At 40.7% G+C, this 18180-nt stretch overlaps 1 protein-coding gene across 1 annotated transcript in view; it reads left to right on the top strand.

The window, feature by feature from the left end:
- Positions 1–18180, top strand: part of LOC132949958 (headcase protein) — a 52763-nt gene that overhangs the window by 25133 nt on the left and 9450 nt on the right. Inside the window, 1 exon segment of the mRNA XM_061021094.1 lies at positions 17173–17361. Within this exon segment, the coding sequence (XP_060877077.1) occupies positions 17173–17361 (189 nt within the window).

The raw sequence follows: 18180 nt of genomic DNA, 5'->3' as shown, positions 1-18180 counted from the left end.
GTGATGTCGACGGTGTTTGTGTGTGTGTGTGTGTGTGTGTGTGTGTGTGTGTGTGTGTGTGTGTGTGTGTGTGTGTGTGTGTGTGTGTGTGTGTGTGTGTGTGTAGAGTGTAGACACTATAGCTAGACACCACGTGTATGATTTACTAACGATATAATATACTTAGTGTGTGAGCATATAATATATTATAACCTTGGGTCGCGTGATAGTCACAATAAACTGACTGTGACCGAGATTCGGTTTTAGAAATTAATAAAAAAAAAAGAAAAAAAAGCGCGCCACTCGTGTACAGAAACGACGATGGTCTTTTTTTGCGACGTATTTTTTTTCCTCAACGATTCTCACAAAGAACGACGAATACCAGAAATTCTGTGCCTGGTCCAAGTGATTTTCTCCGGTCTCTCCGCAGACCACGGACGTGATTTACGATAACATTGTACGTGTCCCTGAACATTCCCGATAATTTATTTATCTATACACGAAACTGTGCTATAATTTATTTTAATGTACCTATAACCCATAACCTAACCTACTTGTAACCGAATGATCATTTTTTTTCCTGAGAACCCCTAGTCAAATTCAGTAAATTACAACTCTGCCCCACGTGTACCGACTAATTTTTGTTTTGCCGAAATTGATTTTAAACGCATAAGCAATTCGGTCCTACACAGTGTTGAGTCGAGACATATTTCCGTGTCCTGTTGTGACACGTGGCCTTAAAAATAATTTTACAACCAGTGTTGTCACTCGAGCTATCTTAAATTTTTTCAGAATGTTTAAAAATTGCGAGTACAGGCGAATGTGAATGAGACTTTTTCCGTTAAAATAACTGCAAATGATGATAATAATAATAATAATGTGTAACGTCGTACTTAGAAGTTTCGCGTTATTAACGTCTCTCACTCTGTCGTATTATAGTGCTACGACAAAGAATACGATTGCTGTAAGGAGTATAACAAAAGATTTTATAGACAAATTTCTCGGACCGTTTGTCGCGTCGGCGGAATGTGACAATTTGAACCGTTTTTCTTTAATTACAACGGCCGAAAAGCTGAGCTGGCAGAGACGTTCACGGTCGTTAAGTCGCCGCCGCCGTCTCATCAAAAGCTTAATTGTTGCTTCGTCGTTTTAACTTTTTGGGGTTTTACGACGTCGGCGGCGGATGTTTTTTTCTTTTGAAGGGGTTTCGTGGGTCCCGCCAATCGAGGGGTTGGTTTAATTGTATAAGGCAGCGTTTTTTAATTCTAGACGCTAAGACGATATTATACCGAATCATAAAAATTAACCGAGCACCACCTCCTCGTTCCCCCCACGGTTATTATACACTCTTCTCGCAGATTCGATTATTTTCTTATATTTATATTTTTTTTTTGTCGTTCTTTTAATTTCGTTATTATATTATTTTCTGTTTCTTCTTCCTTTTTGTTGCCCCCTTTGTCACTGCTACACGCACTAAGCCAATTGTTTGCCGCGGAAGATTAAAACAATAATTCGGTAACGACCGTCGTCAAATCTGCATGCGAATCGTCGCTCTAAATCCCGCGAGTCTCTTTGTTGTTCCGCTCACTGTAACAGTATTATAGTGACGATAATCGTATAATTTTTTAAAACAACTTGGAATCGAATCTCCCATACATTCTCGTCGTGTTAGTATGGTCCGAAATCGATCCAAACTCACTACCTATAAAATATCGTCGCGTAAAAAACGGCGGACGTCTGTTAATAACGTACCAGCTCAATCTTAAACGATAACGGTTTTTCGTATATCGCCACTTTTTAACGGGGACCCCGGTGTTCATATATGGACTAAGTAATTTTCAAAACGACACTTGGAATGTCTTTGAAATTGCTGTGTACGCTCGGGTCGATATTCTTTACAACTTTTTCCTCTTACATTTTTAATGTCCGATATAGTTATACTTACTGTCAATTTAGGCGATTTAGAGAGTGTTCCAGAGACACGTGTTGTTATGATTACGATGGGGGGGGGGGACAATGGAAACGATCCATAATAATATGTGTATAACCGTTTGTTTTTATCGCACTGTAGATGAAAAATAATAAAGTAAATTCCCAATGGGATATAAGTGCTCGCGTAAAAAATATTGCAATCCGATAATAGCATAGGTACAGCACACTCGCCGACACCTGAAAGTACGTGTACTGGTGCAGCAGAGAATATTATTATTATATTATGACGAATAAAAATATAAATAATTATTATTAATAATACAATACCGCCTGCGGGGCTCACGTAAAAGTGAAAACCAATTTGTTGCCTTACCAATATAGGTAGAGTAGTAGATCGTTCAAACAAACGTCGGATTTGTTGTTCTCGGTTGTCGTCCTTTTTTTTACGCCGTGCTGTAATTATAATCGGACGATAGGATTTTCAAGGACTCTGCAGGAAAACGACATTGTGGCCGTTTCTACGAATAATAATAATAATAATAATAATAAACAGTATAGGTAGGTAGGTCTTGTGTAGTGTGGGACACTGTGTTAACGGGTTATGTTACAAAATTTTCAATTTAATAACAACGCGTATATTATTATACTATAATAGTACATTATACATCGTCGCGTTACCACACTCGCGATGTCGAATTATTATTAATCAATGCCCGTTATAATATACCACACGCGCATGCACCATTCGAATGGAGAAACTAAATTTATATTATTCTGTTCGACTTTTTCCGCGACGTATTGCACAACGGCGTTCGTCGTATAATATGGCGGCGGCATGTGGTGCGATTGACATTTTTAGAGGATTCTGAAATATTACGTGATATATGTGTCTAAGTGATAACAGTAAGAAAAAATGAACCCGATGATTTGTTTTCTTACTCTATTATCTGAGTGTACAATTTTTTTTTAATAATTATAATTTATAACTTATAGGTACTTAGATATTATTTAGTTTTCTCGATTTTTTTTCAAAATTAAATTACATTGTGTCACTGGAGTGGTAACTCTATATGCGTTATTTACCTATAGCAATTGACAATAATTGGTTTTATCGATAACGATTCGCGGCGTGTCGTCGGCGCACTGCTATTTTCAACAGTCATGGTTTCTTGTCTAACAAATACTTTTGTTAATATTTTTACTAATTATTATTTTTATACAAATACCGTCGAGACTACGAATATAAATCCGTAAAAATAAGAATAATTAGTATTAATGGTAATAATTGAGTGATATAGGTACTAAAAAAATGATTAGTTTGATTATATTTTATACAACAGAATTCTATTGAGAATTTTATTTTCCTAACTTTTTTTATGAAAATGTTTCCCCTTGAAAATCGTCAGATTACTCATTTATATTGTAAATAATATAATATAGTGATGATCTCTTAATAATTTATATATAAGCAAATATAAACATTGTATTCGCGTCATACTCAACAAACGACGATTGTTGTTGCGGAGGAGTAAAAAATTACATTTGAGATAAAACTCGTCGTTCGTCTTTTGTACTCAACACCGTTTTGCCGCCGAGCGCACGTGTATACTCTTGAGCCGTGGTCTATAGCATATATATTTTTTTTTACCGATTTATTATATTTCCCTTCGACCAGATTATTTATAATAATTTACATACAATATCGACGACTTGTATTATATTAGTGTCCACACAAAGGTGATGCTTTGTCGTTTCACGATCGAAATATACGATTTCCGTTCCTCTATACTCTCTGCCTCGGCCGACTTCGACACATCAGCAAACCTCGTCAAGTCCCTGCACGTGACGTTGCTCTTTCATTATTTTTTTGTTCTCTCACTCTATATATTTGACACTATAATAATTCGTATCGTTTATACACGACGGCGTCGTGCTGCGCGCGTTTGTTTATTTAAATCATTAAAATCGCCGTAATAAACGCGAGTATCAACGGAAAGAAAGAAAAAAATTCCGGCTGGGCCATCTGGCGATTTCGTAATGGCAGGACAGCTGCAAGTGCAAGCGACCACGTCGATTGCGACACGAACATTATAATAATAAGTAATATGTCTTATATAAGGCGGGCGGCGTGTATTAAAATTTTTTCGGGTCGCCGGAAGTGACTTTTTTCCCGCCGGGTATTATGTGCATATCAGGTGTTTGCCAGTTCGTTAAAATAAGTTTTAATAATCCGCCTCAATTTATACGGTTTTTTTCTCCTCCATTCACCCCGATTGCGTTTCATCCCCATCATGCGACCGTCGCGCAAAAAGGATAATCTTGTTCTCCTCACCCACTTCCGTGCACTGTGGACTATAATATAATATACATCGTATAAAATAACGACGAAATCCGATTTTTATCATCCGCCGTCAGGTTTTTTTTTTTTTTGTTACATATTGTGCCGAAACTCGTTAAAACCCGAATTTTCCTGTGCAGTCGATCGAATTTTTTTTATCCTTAATCCGACACTCGTATTCTAATTTTCGATTATGCGTCGTGTAATCGAGAGATTTGTGTTTGCATTTATCTTTTAGTACACGCAATAGTGTTCGCCGTTCAGGAATGTATATTCGATACGACCACATATTATACGTTTCATACACTTTACACTAGCCGAAAAATAGAAAGTAAAAAAATACGCCCTGGAATCTGATGGAAATATCAGTATTTTGATGAGATATATACGCCTGCAGTTGTCGAGTGAACATAATTTTTATCACGAATTATATGTCATTCATACGAAAATATTAAAATATTATATATACACATTTACATTTATGAAAAACTATATATTTGCTTGTACCGTTTAATTTCTCGTAATTTAAATGCACGCGTCTGACTTGTGCTGTCAAAACGTCAGTTTGCTCATTATTTTCGTACAACGTAATTATGTTTGAAATAAGCAGTGGTGGTAAAAGTCGATAAATTAACTCGTCTTTGGTACCGTTTGGTTGATTTTGCGATTTTCCCGGTCCACAAATGTTCTCTATATCACCTAACCTAACCATCAATCGCGTCCAATAGAATATATATTATAACAATTTACGACGTAAATCGAATGTTCTTTAGTCATCAGGTTATATAAAAAAAAAACAACCTCGTCGACAGCACATAATTGCAGCGTATTGCGGTTGAAAGAAACGCTTACAAAAGAAGACCTATTTATTGCAGATAAATAAAATATTTAAATAGAAAAAAAAAACGCCGCAGTCGTCGTAATTTGTTCTCTCTCGGAAACTGCATATTTGTGTCTACGACGTATAATAATGTCAGATGAAGAAACAGTTTTTTCGTGTCTATAATATGTTAACCAGGGGTGATTTTTTTTTATTTTGAACCGATTGGCGCGTGGGGGGTGAATAGGAAAACACGTCGATCGTCAGCTGTGACGATATACTTTACGACGTTTTTGGACAGCACGAATGTGGACGGCTTTGTTGGGAACGCTGCAGAATTGTGCGCAATCGCAGTGCTCATGTATTATAGAGTAGCAATATAATGGGATGCGTGTTTTGAGGAATTCGCCTACAAGATGACCTTGGCGTGAGAACGGCAAAGGGCAAAACCACGGCTCTCCTATTGGCATAATAAATAAATTAAGAAATAAAAAAAAAAATGGTCTGAGTGGTGCACTGTACCACCCAGCCTCGGAGAAAGTGAAGTCCGTTTCTTTTTCTCTGCACGCGCCGATGTGCGTGTATATACGTATTTATTTTCCTCCGAGCTATTATTACTCCACCAGCTATTACTACCACTGTTACGACTTGCAGCGAAATACAGCTCGTGCCAATTCCGTCACCTTATATTGCGCGCGTGTGCGGCTGAGGACGAATTCCTTTTTCCGATCCCCTTTGCGCGTGCGGTGTGTCACGAATTCCACGACGCGGACGTTAAGGAGGAGTCGCGGAAATCCGCCACCACCACGTGACTGCGATCGACAGAATTGTGTACGTCGCCATTTATCACGAAAATCGACGAGCATCCTGCCGACGTTGGCGTATGTGTCGTTTGAGCGAATAGGCTTATAGTCGTCGTCGTCCAATTTTTTTTTGCTCCTCCGCTCGCCAATATGTGGCACAAGGATATCACGTATGTACGCGTACAATTCGTTTTGCGTCGGGACAGATATTTAGGAAATCGATCTCTATGCGCACTCGAACGGCGTCCTATTATTATTATTTTCTATCTACGAAGTTTTTTTTAAAAATTTTAACGCTTATTGCGTTATATTATTATATAATAATTCTGTCGGGCCCCCCTCCTCGATGTCCTAGAGATAACCGCCCAATCGTTATTAGATTAAACATTAAATTGCTTGCGATTTTCAAGCGAGTTGTGAAACTCGTGCGGTGGAGAAGATTTCATAATATAATATAACATATAAATAATACACCGGCAGATCTCGTAAATCCTCTATAAAACATCGTAATCGAAATATTATAATATCGAAGAGAGAAAAAAACACAGTTATCCTCCCTCGTAATCGTCTACAGTCTATACATGATGTGTAACACGGCTGAATGCGACGAGGAGGCGTTATCGTCGTTTATTTACGATAACGGCAGCGAAGGCGGCCTCCGAGATAATAATATGAATCGTCGATGGAAAAAAAATATCATAAGACGGCGGCCGCTTGCGTGTAGTGTGTGTGCCGTGTGGGTGTTTTTACACCTGTTCGCCTTTATATATATATACATATTGTACTATTACTATTATTGTATTTACGGGGTCTCCTCTTATCTACGAGGAAGACGATATTTTTACGACGAGTTTCGTTGTCGTCTGGCCGAGTGAAAATTGTCGATAAAAGCGCCGTGCCCTTTATATTCGCATTCGCGGGCGGTGTCCGTTTTGCTTTCATTCGCGTTTTCATTACATCGTCGAATAATGGTGTTTCGTAATAAAAGTAAATAATATAATAATGTCGTCGTCGTCGTTATAATAAAAATAATAATAATAATAATAATAGAAGTTGTCGGCCGCGAGAGCAGCCGGAGGGGTCCCCCTGTATTATACACACATAAACACACGTCATATACATAATATAATAATAATAACTAGAGCGCGCGATAAACGTCAAAAAAATAAAAGGAGGAAGAATAAAAAACGAACTCTGCCCGAGAGATAAGGAGAGAGAGAGGGACGACGATGATGGTGGCGCGGACGAAATGGGTTTCGGGACGGAAATCGTCTTACATCGTGTGACCCTCTGCGGCGTTGATAGAATTACCACGCAATTAAATTATGCTCCTGCCAGATGCTTTTCGCGAAAAAAAAAAAATTATAATAATAACGAAACGCGTGTAAATAACGTCGATAACGCGCGCTATTATTCCCCGGCGTCTGTCGACGGCCTTTGGGAGACAACGATTTTTTTCGCGGTTAGATCGTACCTGGGGGGGGGGGGGGGGAGGAATACCCGCCAAATCGTCGTGAAACTTCATAAACTTGTCCTTTAAGTCCACCCCCTCGCCTGCGCGTCATTCACGACCATCGCAGGTGCCGGGCCGTATAGGCAAACTAACTTACTCTCCGGTACGTTTTTCACCCCCCCCCCCCCCCCCTGTTTTCAATATCTTTATATATTATTTTCCCGCCTCCGGTGCACTCTCCGGGGCATCGTTTCGGAAATAATCGTAATTTTTCACGGTAATTTAATAATAGGAAAAACAGTGTCTCAACTGCAGTGCTCGACGGCTATAAGTATTCACTAAACGAGTCGTTTGCAGTTTTTTTTCCCGTTTATACCTACCGTTGTTTTTCTTATAATATTATTATTACTATTATCATTATTGCGTTGCAGTTTGTTTCGTAAAACCATATTTTTCGAAATTCTACTCTGAAAACAGACGCGCGCGCACATGTGTGTTATAAAATTTGCTCTAGTCAGCCGTAAATGAAATAAGAAATTCTCACGATCGCGTCTCTTACCGCCCACCCGAACGACGAGTCTTTTCGTTGCAAAACGATCGTCTGAGGCGGAATTATATTTTTTATTCAGTGTTTGTTACACGGTATTCGGGCGAGTCCACCACGACTTGGTCGTCCGTCTCAACCGATTTTGTTGTATGATAGATGAAAATAATATATTATAATATTATTATTATCTCACTATTCGGTTTTTCGCCCGTCGCCACGCAGTCTCTGCATTGTAGAGTGCGTTTGATAAAAAATGTCTTCCGACATTAGCAGTCGCGTTTTCAACAGACTTCCGTTTTCGGGACGACGAGAGACCGGATGCCATTTCGATGTTATATTATCGAGTGTCTTTTGTTTGAGCGCTTTTCTTCTATACGGTCTTTATTTTCGTATGTATGACGGATTATATTATACGCCCGCACACGTATAACAGTACAATAGTTCTTTTGGATTTTTTCGTCTTCTAAAACCTTCAAAGCCCGTCGCGCCGCACTTATAGTATAATATGTACACACACGCGGGAGAAGATAAGCTATTGAAATTCACCTGAAACGTCTGCGACACTCCGCGTAGAACCGATGACAGATGGTCGGGCGAGTGGGGAGAGGCACTAAGTCAGATAATAAAAAACACACTCGTTCGTCGTATGTGTGTTATTATTTGTTGTACACACTGCCGGTTTGTACGTGTAACTGACAGAATATCAATCCCGGTCGGTTGTTTGATTTGTTCGCCGCGGGTGGTTTATTTTTACTGTATATATATCTGTATATAAATATAATATATGTGATATGGTATTTATTTTTTTGTCATGCCCGTGTTTGCCGGCTGATTGTCGACCGCGAACCATAATATACGAGAAGAGACCGGTCGGCGGGCGGGAGGTGGCGTGTCTCTTCGCCCGAAAACGGTAACAAACTAAAAAAAATATATATACAAAAAAAAAAAAACCCGACTATGTCTACGACGATGACGACGACGACAATCAGCGGAGGAGAGAGTAGCGCAGCAGCATCAGCAGCCTGCACGGGACACGCGTTTAGGTTTGACAATGGGGACTTCCGACCGATTTTTATTTTATTTATTTTTATTTTTAAGCTCCTAACAAGCTTTTGCGGTTTTCACCGTATGGTTTTCTCCTCCCGCCTGCCCAGGGCTCTTTTCACCCATCGATAAGGGTGGTTCTAACCACGTCGTGGTACGACAATCGAGCTCGCGTGTCGCGTACAGTATTCTAACCGCGAGAAATACAGAGATAGACGCTTTTTGCCGCACCACGAACGAGCTTATATTTACAGTATTTTTTTGACGTTTTATATATTTTTGTAATTTGTAAAATATATTATGATATATAATAATCCCCTGGGCCCTGATATATTACAACTTCCGAGTTGCCATATTTTTTTGACATACACATATATTATTAACACGCATTATTAAATACCTATATACAGATTATAGATAACCAACTAAAATATCTAAATACATAATATGACAATTATTCTCTACTACCACCTCCCAATAAGCTTTGCAACAGTGTACGTGTGACTGTATATAATATATTGGGTCCGAAACCGTCGTCGTAGTTTCGTTTCAAAATTCCGCTCTCGTTGATAAGAAATTCTTTGGGTACGATTTAGGGGGCAGGTTGTGCGAATAGTTTTTTGCTAGATGGGTATTTCGCTTATCTTTCGTGTCGTCGTCGCATAGTCGACGAGAGAGTAGTTTCGGATTACGCGTAAAATCACTTAGCGTTGAGTTTTTTACGACCGGAAAATAAAGTCGGGGAGAGTTTCGTCTTCGGTTTACGGGAATTTTTTTTACTCCAATTCGAAATTCCGCTCGCTTTATTGTGGGTGTTTCTTAAGCGTGTGGTGCTCGGTTTGGCTCTCTGTCTTGAGACAACGGCGCTTTTTTGTCACGCGCGTAGTGAACCTAACAAAATATCCAATCGGTTAAACAGCGTAGCGTACTGGTTTCGTTTTTGTGGGCTCGACTTATGAAAAAAAAAAAGAGGTCAGGCGAAAACGAGACTAGCTGCGCCGCCGGGCTGGGTCAAATGCATCCCTTCGTATTATATATACGGTCAGACGGAGATATTTATCGTTTCAAGACCGCGTTCGGGATATTTATACATATTATGTAAATGTTATCGTTTTTACTGTACTCACCAATATACTCACTTATGCACAAATATTGCCGATATATACGCGACGGTGATACCGACGCCAAATCCATCTTCATGTCGATTTTACTACCTATATGGTAATGTTCGTTTCGTATATTCGGGTGCGAGAGAATATGTTTGTGTGCTACTCGACCCGCACGAGTGATTTAATATTTTTTTTTTCCGTCCACGCAGCAGCGCGCCCTTCCGCGTGTGTAGTTGCTCTCGATTATTATACGTCCGTGTCTGTATATTTTACTAGATAATATGAGAAAGTCTCTAGTGGAAGAAAGAGGTGGAAACGGTAGCGGTGTGTATATCGAATAAAAACCGGCCGGGTGAAACAAATTTGATGCTTTTTCTTCGCATGCATAATATATATATATATATATATACATTCATATTTACTGGGGGGAAAAAAATATTACGTACGTAATAACTCCTTTGCGCGGCGTGCGAGAATACGACGTGTATGCAACAAGGCTTTACCAGATTTCGGGCCCTGCCAATATTCGTGCCGAATGAACCGCTAAATCCGAGCGCCTCGTCTCTGGTTATATATATTATTACTTTCCGTCTCGCCGAAATATTTATACGGAATATGAGTGGATATATGCGTATGTATGTGTATATTATATTGATATTGCGCTCAAGATTACGTGGCGGCCGTGGAAGGAGGGGAAGAGGAGGAGAGAAATAATATAAAGAGGCTTGGCTGGCCGACTCTGCTGCGGCGAAACATTGTTCGAACTAACGACCCGTGTCATCGTTTTTTGACGGCGTTTCCGATTCGGTTTTTCGCTTCCACGCCACTTTTTATCGGTTATATAGATGTTATTATTATTGTTGTATATTTATATTTTACCGAGTTTGAAACTTACGAAAGTCCGAGATAACGGTCGGTTTGCGTGTCCGGGGTGTTCCCAAAACAAGGTTTTTCCCATTCGACTTTTATTTCAATATTATATATTTTATATTTTATATATTATACATAGTTATGTGTATATTACGTATACAATATATTATATATACCTATTTAATTTATCGTTATTAAATTTGTATCAGAAAAGGGGTGCCGGTTTCATTCGAAATTTGCGTCTTTTCAAAAGAAAACGTTTTTTAATTTAGCTTTTTTTCACTTGAAAACAATTCGAGGGTTGTTATCTGCTGCTGCAGGTATACGCGCCTTTCATTATTTACCGGTAAAGTGTTTTATAAGCAGATCACCCGCCGCCGTCGAGTGTTTTCGAAAAAGAGAAAGAGGAATTCTTCTATGTGCAATGGGGTTGATAATTCGATTTAGAAATAATTTTGAGCGTTCGACTCATGTCGTAGTGCTGGGGGGGGGGGGGTGGGGCGTGTCTCTGCTTGCACGAAAGTATCTGCAAATGGAAAAGCTTCCCTACATTTCCACTTTGTAAATTTAAACGCAAATTCGACCAATTCTTTTGAAGTCGCGTTCGGCATTCGACAATCGCATTTTATTCCGGCCAGTAGTACCTGTACACTACTGATTTAATTTATAATCCCTTTATAGCTCTCTTTGTCTCCCGCAGCTCTGCGGGTAAGTATAATAAAATTCTTTCCGTCCCTTTCATTTCGTCATCGTCGTCTCCGTGTTTTCCGGCGTGTGCCGCGTATGACGCGACGACGACGGCGTGACGTTTCGTGAAAAACTAAATAAATGTACTATGGATAATTTACGTTTTTGTCGTTTTTAAAATTAAAAATTTGACGATATTATTGGTGGGAAAAATGCGTATCTTGCAAAGTACTATCACCACTCGATCGATAAAATCAAATCGCCGACGTCGCGGTTATTATTATTATCACGTCAATTACGACAGACAAATTTCGTTACAGTGGCCGAGTTTCACGGAGGTCAGCCGTCGTCGTTCCCCCGCGCGCGCAATCAATTGCGCATGGTGCCCATTAATTACGTTTAATAACGTTTAATTTATTCGGCCACCGAAATTCACGAGACGGGAGAGGGCACGCGGCCGATAATAAGGTTTTCGTCTTGTCCGCCGGCACCGCCGCTGATTGTCTCCAATTGAACGCTTTCCGTTTGAAAATAAAATATATTGTTTATTTTAATCCGACTACGACGACGACGACGACAACGACAACAATATATCGTTGAGTGTTTTTTTCGGCTAAGGTTTTTGCAAAAATCGTCGTCACTGCTGCGGTTCTTAATAATTCGGATTTATATATTGTATAAACGTGTATTATTCTCGACAGTCATTTGTCGCTGTCGTCGACGTCGAAAAACGGTCGGCAAGAACTATTTCCGGGATCGGGGCTTTCGTAGAAATTGAAAGCTTTGGACCGAGAGAGAGAGAGAGAGTTACACGCGTATATAATAATACACTCACGTCATTGGTGTAGAGCCCGTAAAATACGCACGCTGGACAGGAGACATAAACTAAATATATATATTCGGCCTGCGCTCTGCACAATGGCACATATTATTGCCATAAAGGGTCATTCTCTTAAGTGCCCTCCCCCCGCATGTCTCCAAAATGCCCACTTTACACGGGGGCAACCGCGCCGCGTACACGAGACTCGGTTTTCGGGATTTTTATGCGTTTTTCGGGATTTTTATTTACTATTTTCCTCTACTCGCCCGCCGCCCGCAACTGCGCTACCATATAATATATTGTACACCCTTTTCAGTGGCGTTCGTTCTCCTGCTGGCCGGTCGTATGTGTGTCGGTACGCGATAAAACCGACCGGCCCGATAAAAACGCAGTTAAACTTTTTCTCCTTTCCAATTTTTCCCCTCTTGCGCGGCGTGTATTTACGATCGGTAATTTGTGTGACCGGTTTTTGCTTATTTTCCGGATTAGAAAAACCGTTTTTCTTATACGCGTATTAGTGCCGGCGGTAGTGGTGGCGGGGGCGGCGTGTGTGTAAAAAGAAGAAGGGATTACCGGGTACCGAATAGGTTGATTTACTGTATACGGTTTAGAGAACGGCCACTGTAAACGGTTTTTATGAACGTTTATACAATATAATATATATTAAACGTCGTCCAAAGTGCTCTGGATTTCGCCTCCTCTATATCGGCGACTAGATATACGGCGCGTATATATAGTCCATAAATAATTTGAGATTTCCGCCGGTTTAATGACGTATACACTACGCGGTACACATTTATCGAGTACAACTATATATACGGCACTACTATAACTTTGCAATTAAAGTTTCGGATTTAATTTGAAACTCGACGTTCTGCAGGTATACACACGTCAAAGGGGCGTGTAAAGTTTCGTTTCGAAAAATTCTACTCTAAAATTACGCGTACGCGTGTATAGTAAACTAAAGTGTGCTCGGTTGTATTGATATTTGATGATTTAATAATTATTATTATTATCCGCGTATACTCCACTCGGACTGTCTAAAATTTCAAACGTGTGCTGATTGATGACTGCGGATGCGCATACACTTTTTTTGTTCACTTTTAAAAAATAAATTACACCGTGTTCGCGCTACAATTTTTTTGTTCTCTTGTAAAAAGGTTTAAAAAGCCGTTTTGCAATTTAAATGACCATGCCATGATGTACAACAATAATGACGGAGGCGGGTGAAAGGTTGATTTAGCGCGTATATAGTTTAAATGTGCATCAGAAGCGGTAGTGTGAGGTCGAGACGAGAGACGGATGGGGGTAAAAAAATAAAAAACGAAACAGAGATCAAAATTCATAATACCCCAAAGGCCGGTCGCATGGCGTGGAGGGAGTTCGGTCAGCGCATGAATAATTTCCCTTTGCCCCGCTTCGTATGTGCCCGTCGGGTAATAATTTGACGTCGCTTTGTTGTATATGTATATGCGCGCACGATGTTCGAATGAATAAATTTTCGCCGGTCAAATTAGTGGTCATATAATATTATACACACACACACACACTCAAAACGTACTTGCACACACACATAGATGTAAAAACACATACAGTCCGTCGAGGGATCGTCCGCTCCTCATACCGCTGTCGGATTACCCGTGATCGCTCGCTCGGCGGCGTGCATTAACGTATTAGATTTTAATATACGTAATGGGTAACGGGGCCTTTGCGTTGTTTGTGGAAATCGAAGGTTTTCGTCCGTGTAGCTTTTGCCACCGCCGCCGTATCTCTATAGTCTCTCTCGTTCGCATACACGCTCGTCCGAGATTGTAGGTATCATCATAACCAACCCATCATGTGCGTCGTCGTCTTCGTCGTCGGGGTGCACTCAAGTCGACGTCTCATCTCTCCGGGAAAATTTTCCGAACAAACTCGTATTTAATAAAATGGTTTGGCAAACAACACTATGGCAAAGTTTAAAGTCAACACGCGAACGCTCGCGTGCTTAAACTTTCAATCTACAAATTGAATGTATATATAGTATAATATATACGAACCGCGTGTGCGTATACGCCACCTCGTCCTCGCCTAAAATATATATATGTGCGGATGATGCGTACTAAGTGGTGTGCGATATCCATACACATATACATGATATACGAATTTAAATTGGAGATGAGTGTTATGTACCTATATATATATATATATATAATAAGCTATATACAAGTTTCGAGTGGTTTCGATATATGCGGGTGGAGAGGATGTGAAAGGGTTTAATTCCCTTTTAGTGTATAGCGTTTTAATTAACTTTCGCCATTCTTTTATATTCATCATCGAAAACAAACTGCAGCCGACGAGCGTTCGCTCACTCGTGTGTGGTCACGCGCACGACGGATCACTGCGCGACACAATCCCCTAACCGTATGCCGAGAGCAGACACTATGTATACGATAAATTAAAGGTTATTTTTCCCTCCGGCAGACAATCGCCGCCGAGGTATTTCGCATATTCCGTGCTCTTTCCTCTCGATTTCGGTGCATTGTGTGTGCATTGCCACCGTCGAAGTGACAATACGCGTTCGTTAAGGAGTCGGCGGAGGAGGAGGAGCTCGCGAGTTTGAGTATTAATCGCCGACGTCGTTCTGCATTCATTGTGACGCGCTCGCCTTTCGGTCGATTTCCCACCAGGTTTTCACGCTTTCATACGACTTTAGTACATGCCTACGCGGGACTCCGCAGCTGGCGTGTATAATAATATATAAATCAAATATACTGCATAGGCGGTGGTGTGTGGTGGTGCGAATTTTTTGTCTATCGTTTTCATTCCTGCAGGTTACGGTGCGTCGGTGTCGGGTGTGTTTTAGGGTGGGGGGCACTATATACATATATAGCGTGTTGTTAATCCAATATCCGAAAAATTGTGAATTCCCACCGGTGTTATATACGCGAACAGGTATAGGGCACATGCAGCCGCCGCCGCCGAGTTAATAATAATAGAACCGAGAAAATGTAATATAAGATCAGGAGGAGGAGAAGAAGAATAAGAATTCTTTGGCAATAATAGCTCGGATACGGGGGTGGAAACTCATGTTTATGGGTCTCCGGGTGCAAGAGACGACGGCGTTGTTTATTAGCGTCTTTTAAAGAGTTGCACTCGTTTTCACTTCGTCGTGTATGCTCCTCGCCCGAAGTTATGAAATTGGACCGCCGCCGCACACACGCGCACACCCCATATTTGCTTCTCTCTCTATATAGGTACATGTATATACGACGACGGTTGTAAAATAAACAACTCCGGAGTTTAATATCGAGAACGACGTCGTCATCTCGGGGTAATATCGTTTTCTTCCTTATTTTCACGCGTCAAAGGCGTTTTTATTTTCGCCCCCGTTTTTACATACATACGAGGCGACAAAATAAGCGCCGAGCCTGCACCCGCGGTAATTGGCAACGATTACCGAGTAGCAAAACGCCACTTACGCCACTTGTGATGCAATTTACGAAAACGTTTTTTTACGGTGTATCCATAAACCGGCTGTACCTCGTTTAATACATATACGCAACCGGCGGCACTGAAAAATGACTTCTCCTTCGCTTCTTCATTTTCTACGCTGTCGTTGTACCGTGCGCATTATATTATTTGATTCGTAATAGAAGCTTGGTATGTTCCTTGTTAATCTAATAAATGTGACTGTAAACTTGTTACTATCACAATATAACGATATAATATGTATATAAAATAATTATATATGTATAATAAAATGATAAATATTAGTTCCTGAAGTTTAATCTCTTTTATCGTGTTTCGATGGACGTTTCAATATATCTATATTATAGTCTTCCGCTTTCTCTTTTATGTGTATAACACACATTTAGTGACGTTTACGAAAGCTTTTTAATTCGAAAGTGTATATAAAAGTTTTGATATATACATTCGATCCCCCGCCGCCGCGTGCGCAAAACGTCTAAAAGCGACCCGTGTATATCCGCCGTTTACATATATATATATATATTATAAAGGTACACCGCGTGTGTGAGTGTGCAATAATAGGTCTGCCACTGGCAATCTATTTTTCCATTTATAGTTTATACGCACTGCTCTCTCGCGCCCTCTCCCGGGTCGGGTCCATTAACTGCCCTACTAATTGCGCGCCGCACGTCGCTGCGTCGGGATGGTGGGCGGGGAGCGGGGGTCTGGTCGGCTCCTGAACAAATATACTTTGCGAAAAAATCTCGTTCAGAGAGGGAACAAAAAAAAAAAAAATCGGCAAAGAGTAATGGACTGCTTTTATTCGATTCGGTAGGCCGCTTCGGAGCGGCGGCGGGTGTGCGGCAGGTCAGAGGTAAAAGTAATCGGTTTAATCAAAAAACTCTACGTTTACGCACGGGGAAAAGTTTTTCACAATGGTATGTCGAGACGCATTGTTGCTGCCGCTGCTCTTCTAGGTCTCAAATGCGGAAGAAGCGCACTCGGCGCATACGTCAATAAAAGGAAACAAAAAAAAAAAAGTCGCGTCCGAACGAGTGCAATCCGTCTTGATTGAAATCCAAACCAATTTTGATTAACGTATAGCGTCTATATAATATAATATATAGTATAGCACAGTCTGTAGATTGTGGGCGGATAAGATCGGTGTAATAACTTTTTTTTTCCCGACGACCGCATGCAGACTCCTCGGTCGAACTCCTCCTCTCCTCTGCCCACGACAATGCGCACATTAAGTGTATTATATAACTTGTATGTATAGCGAGATGCACTAACGTTTGTGATCATTTTGCTCCTTTGCAGATCGAAGACGAAGGCAACCACGGAAACGACGAGACCAGATCATTCATTTTGTCGTCGTTGGCCGCTCAAAACCAATCGCGAGTCAACTGCGTCCTGTGCTCGGACGTCATGTTGGTGTTCGACCGATATCCACTGGTGGACGGTACATTCTTCCTCAGCCCCAAGCAATATAACAAAAACGCCGTCGAGGTGAATATAATAATATTCGTAGTAAAATAACTGTCAGTGTTTTTTGTTGTTTTGTGTGGTCAAATTCTGAGAACGCCGAACAATTTATTTTTGCCATAAGTCATAGACTTGATTATGACGGTATACTTATCATATAATAATAATATATATTATATTTTGTCAAAAACTTTACTTCTCGATGTAGTTCCCACCCTCGTTGCTGCAGGTCTTACACTCGACGGAACCTCGAAAAATGTACCAGTGAAAAATATACCAGTGCTCTTATGTGTATTTATTTTTTTTTGCCCTCGAAAGGACCGATAGAAATAAGACTTATAAACATGTGTGATCGTTTGACCGTAAAAAAGGACCTTTTTTGTGCGTGCTGCGTGAATGTTGACATACACTCGCACACACATGCACGTGAGGCGACGAGCTAATATTTGTCAAAGCATATTTCACGCGCGTGCACAACGGTTTCGCTTCGTGTGTTGTCCGATTCCTCCCTTAAGTCGTCGGCGGTCTTTTCACCACGGTAAATCCCTCGTCGAATGGGTGGGGAGTGAAGTGGCCCAGACGTTTGACCCCTACGGTTACTATTTTTCTCTCCCCGGACGACGGTAAACACAAACGCCGCAGCCACACAGCCTTCGAAAAAAGTTTCGACTAAAAAGCCGCCGTTTCCGCGCGCCGGGATAATCCTCGCGCGACGTGTTAGGTGCAGCGCATACAAATCCCTCTAAAAGCCATAAAACAACATAATATATTATTATTATATTCTTGGTTCACTCGCACACGTATATTTTAAGCTCGTACGACAATATGTGTTCGATGACGCCG

This window comes from Metopolophium dirhodum, chromosome 8 (genome assembly GCF_019925205.1).
Source record: "Metopolophium dirhodum isolate CAU chromosome 8, ASM1992520v1, whole genome shotgun sequence".
In the NCBI taxonomy this organism is placed as follows: Eukaryota; Metazoa; Arthropoda; class Insecta; order Hemiptera; family Aphididae; genus Metopolophium; species Metopolophium dirhodum.
The sequence above is the reverse complement of the archived record's forward strand: the minus strand, read 5'-3'. Positions and strand labels throughout refer to the sequence as shown.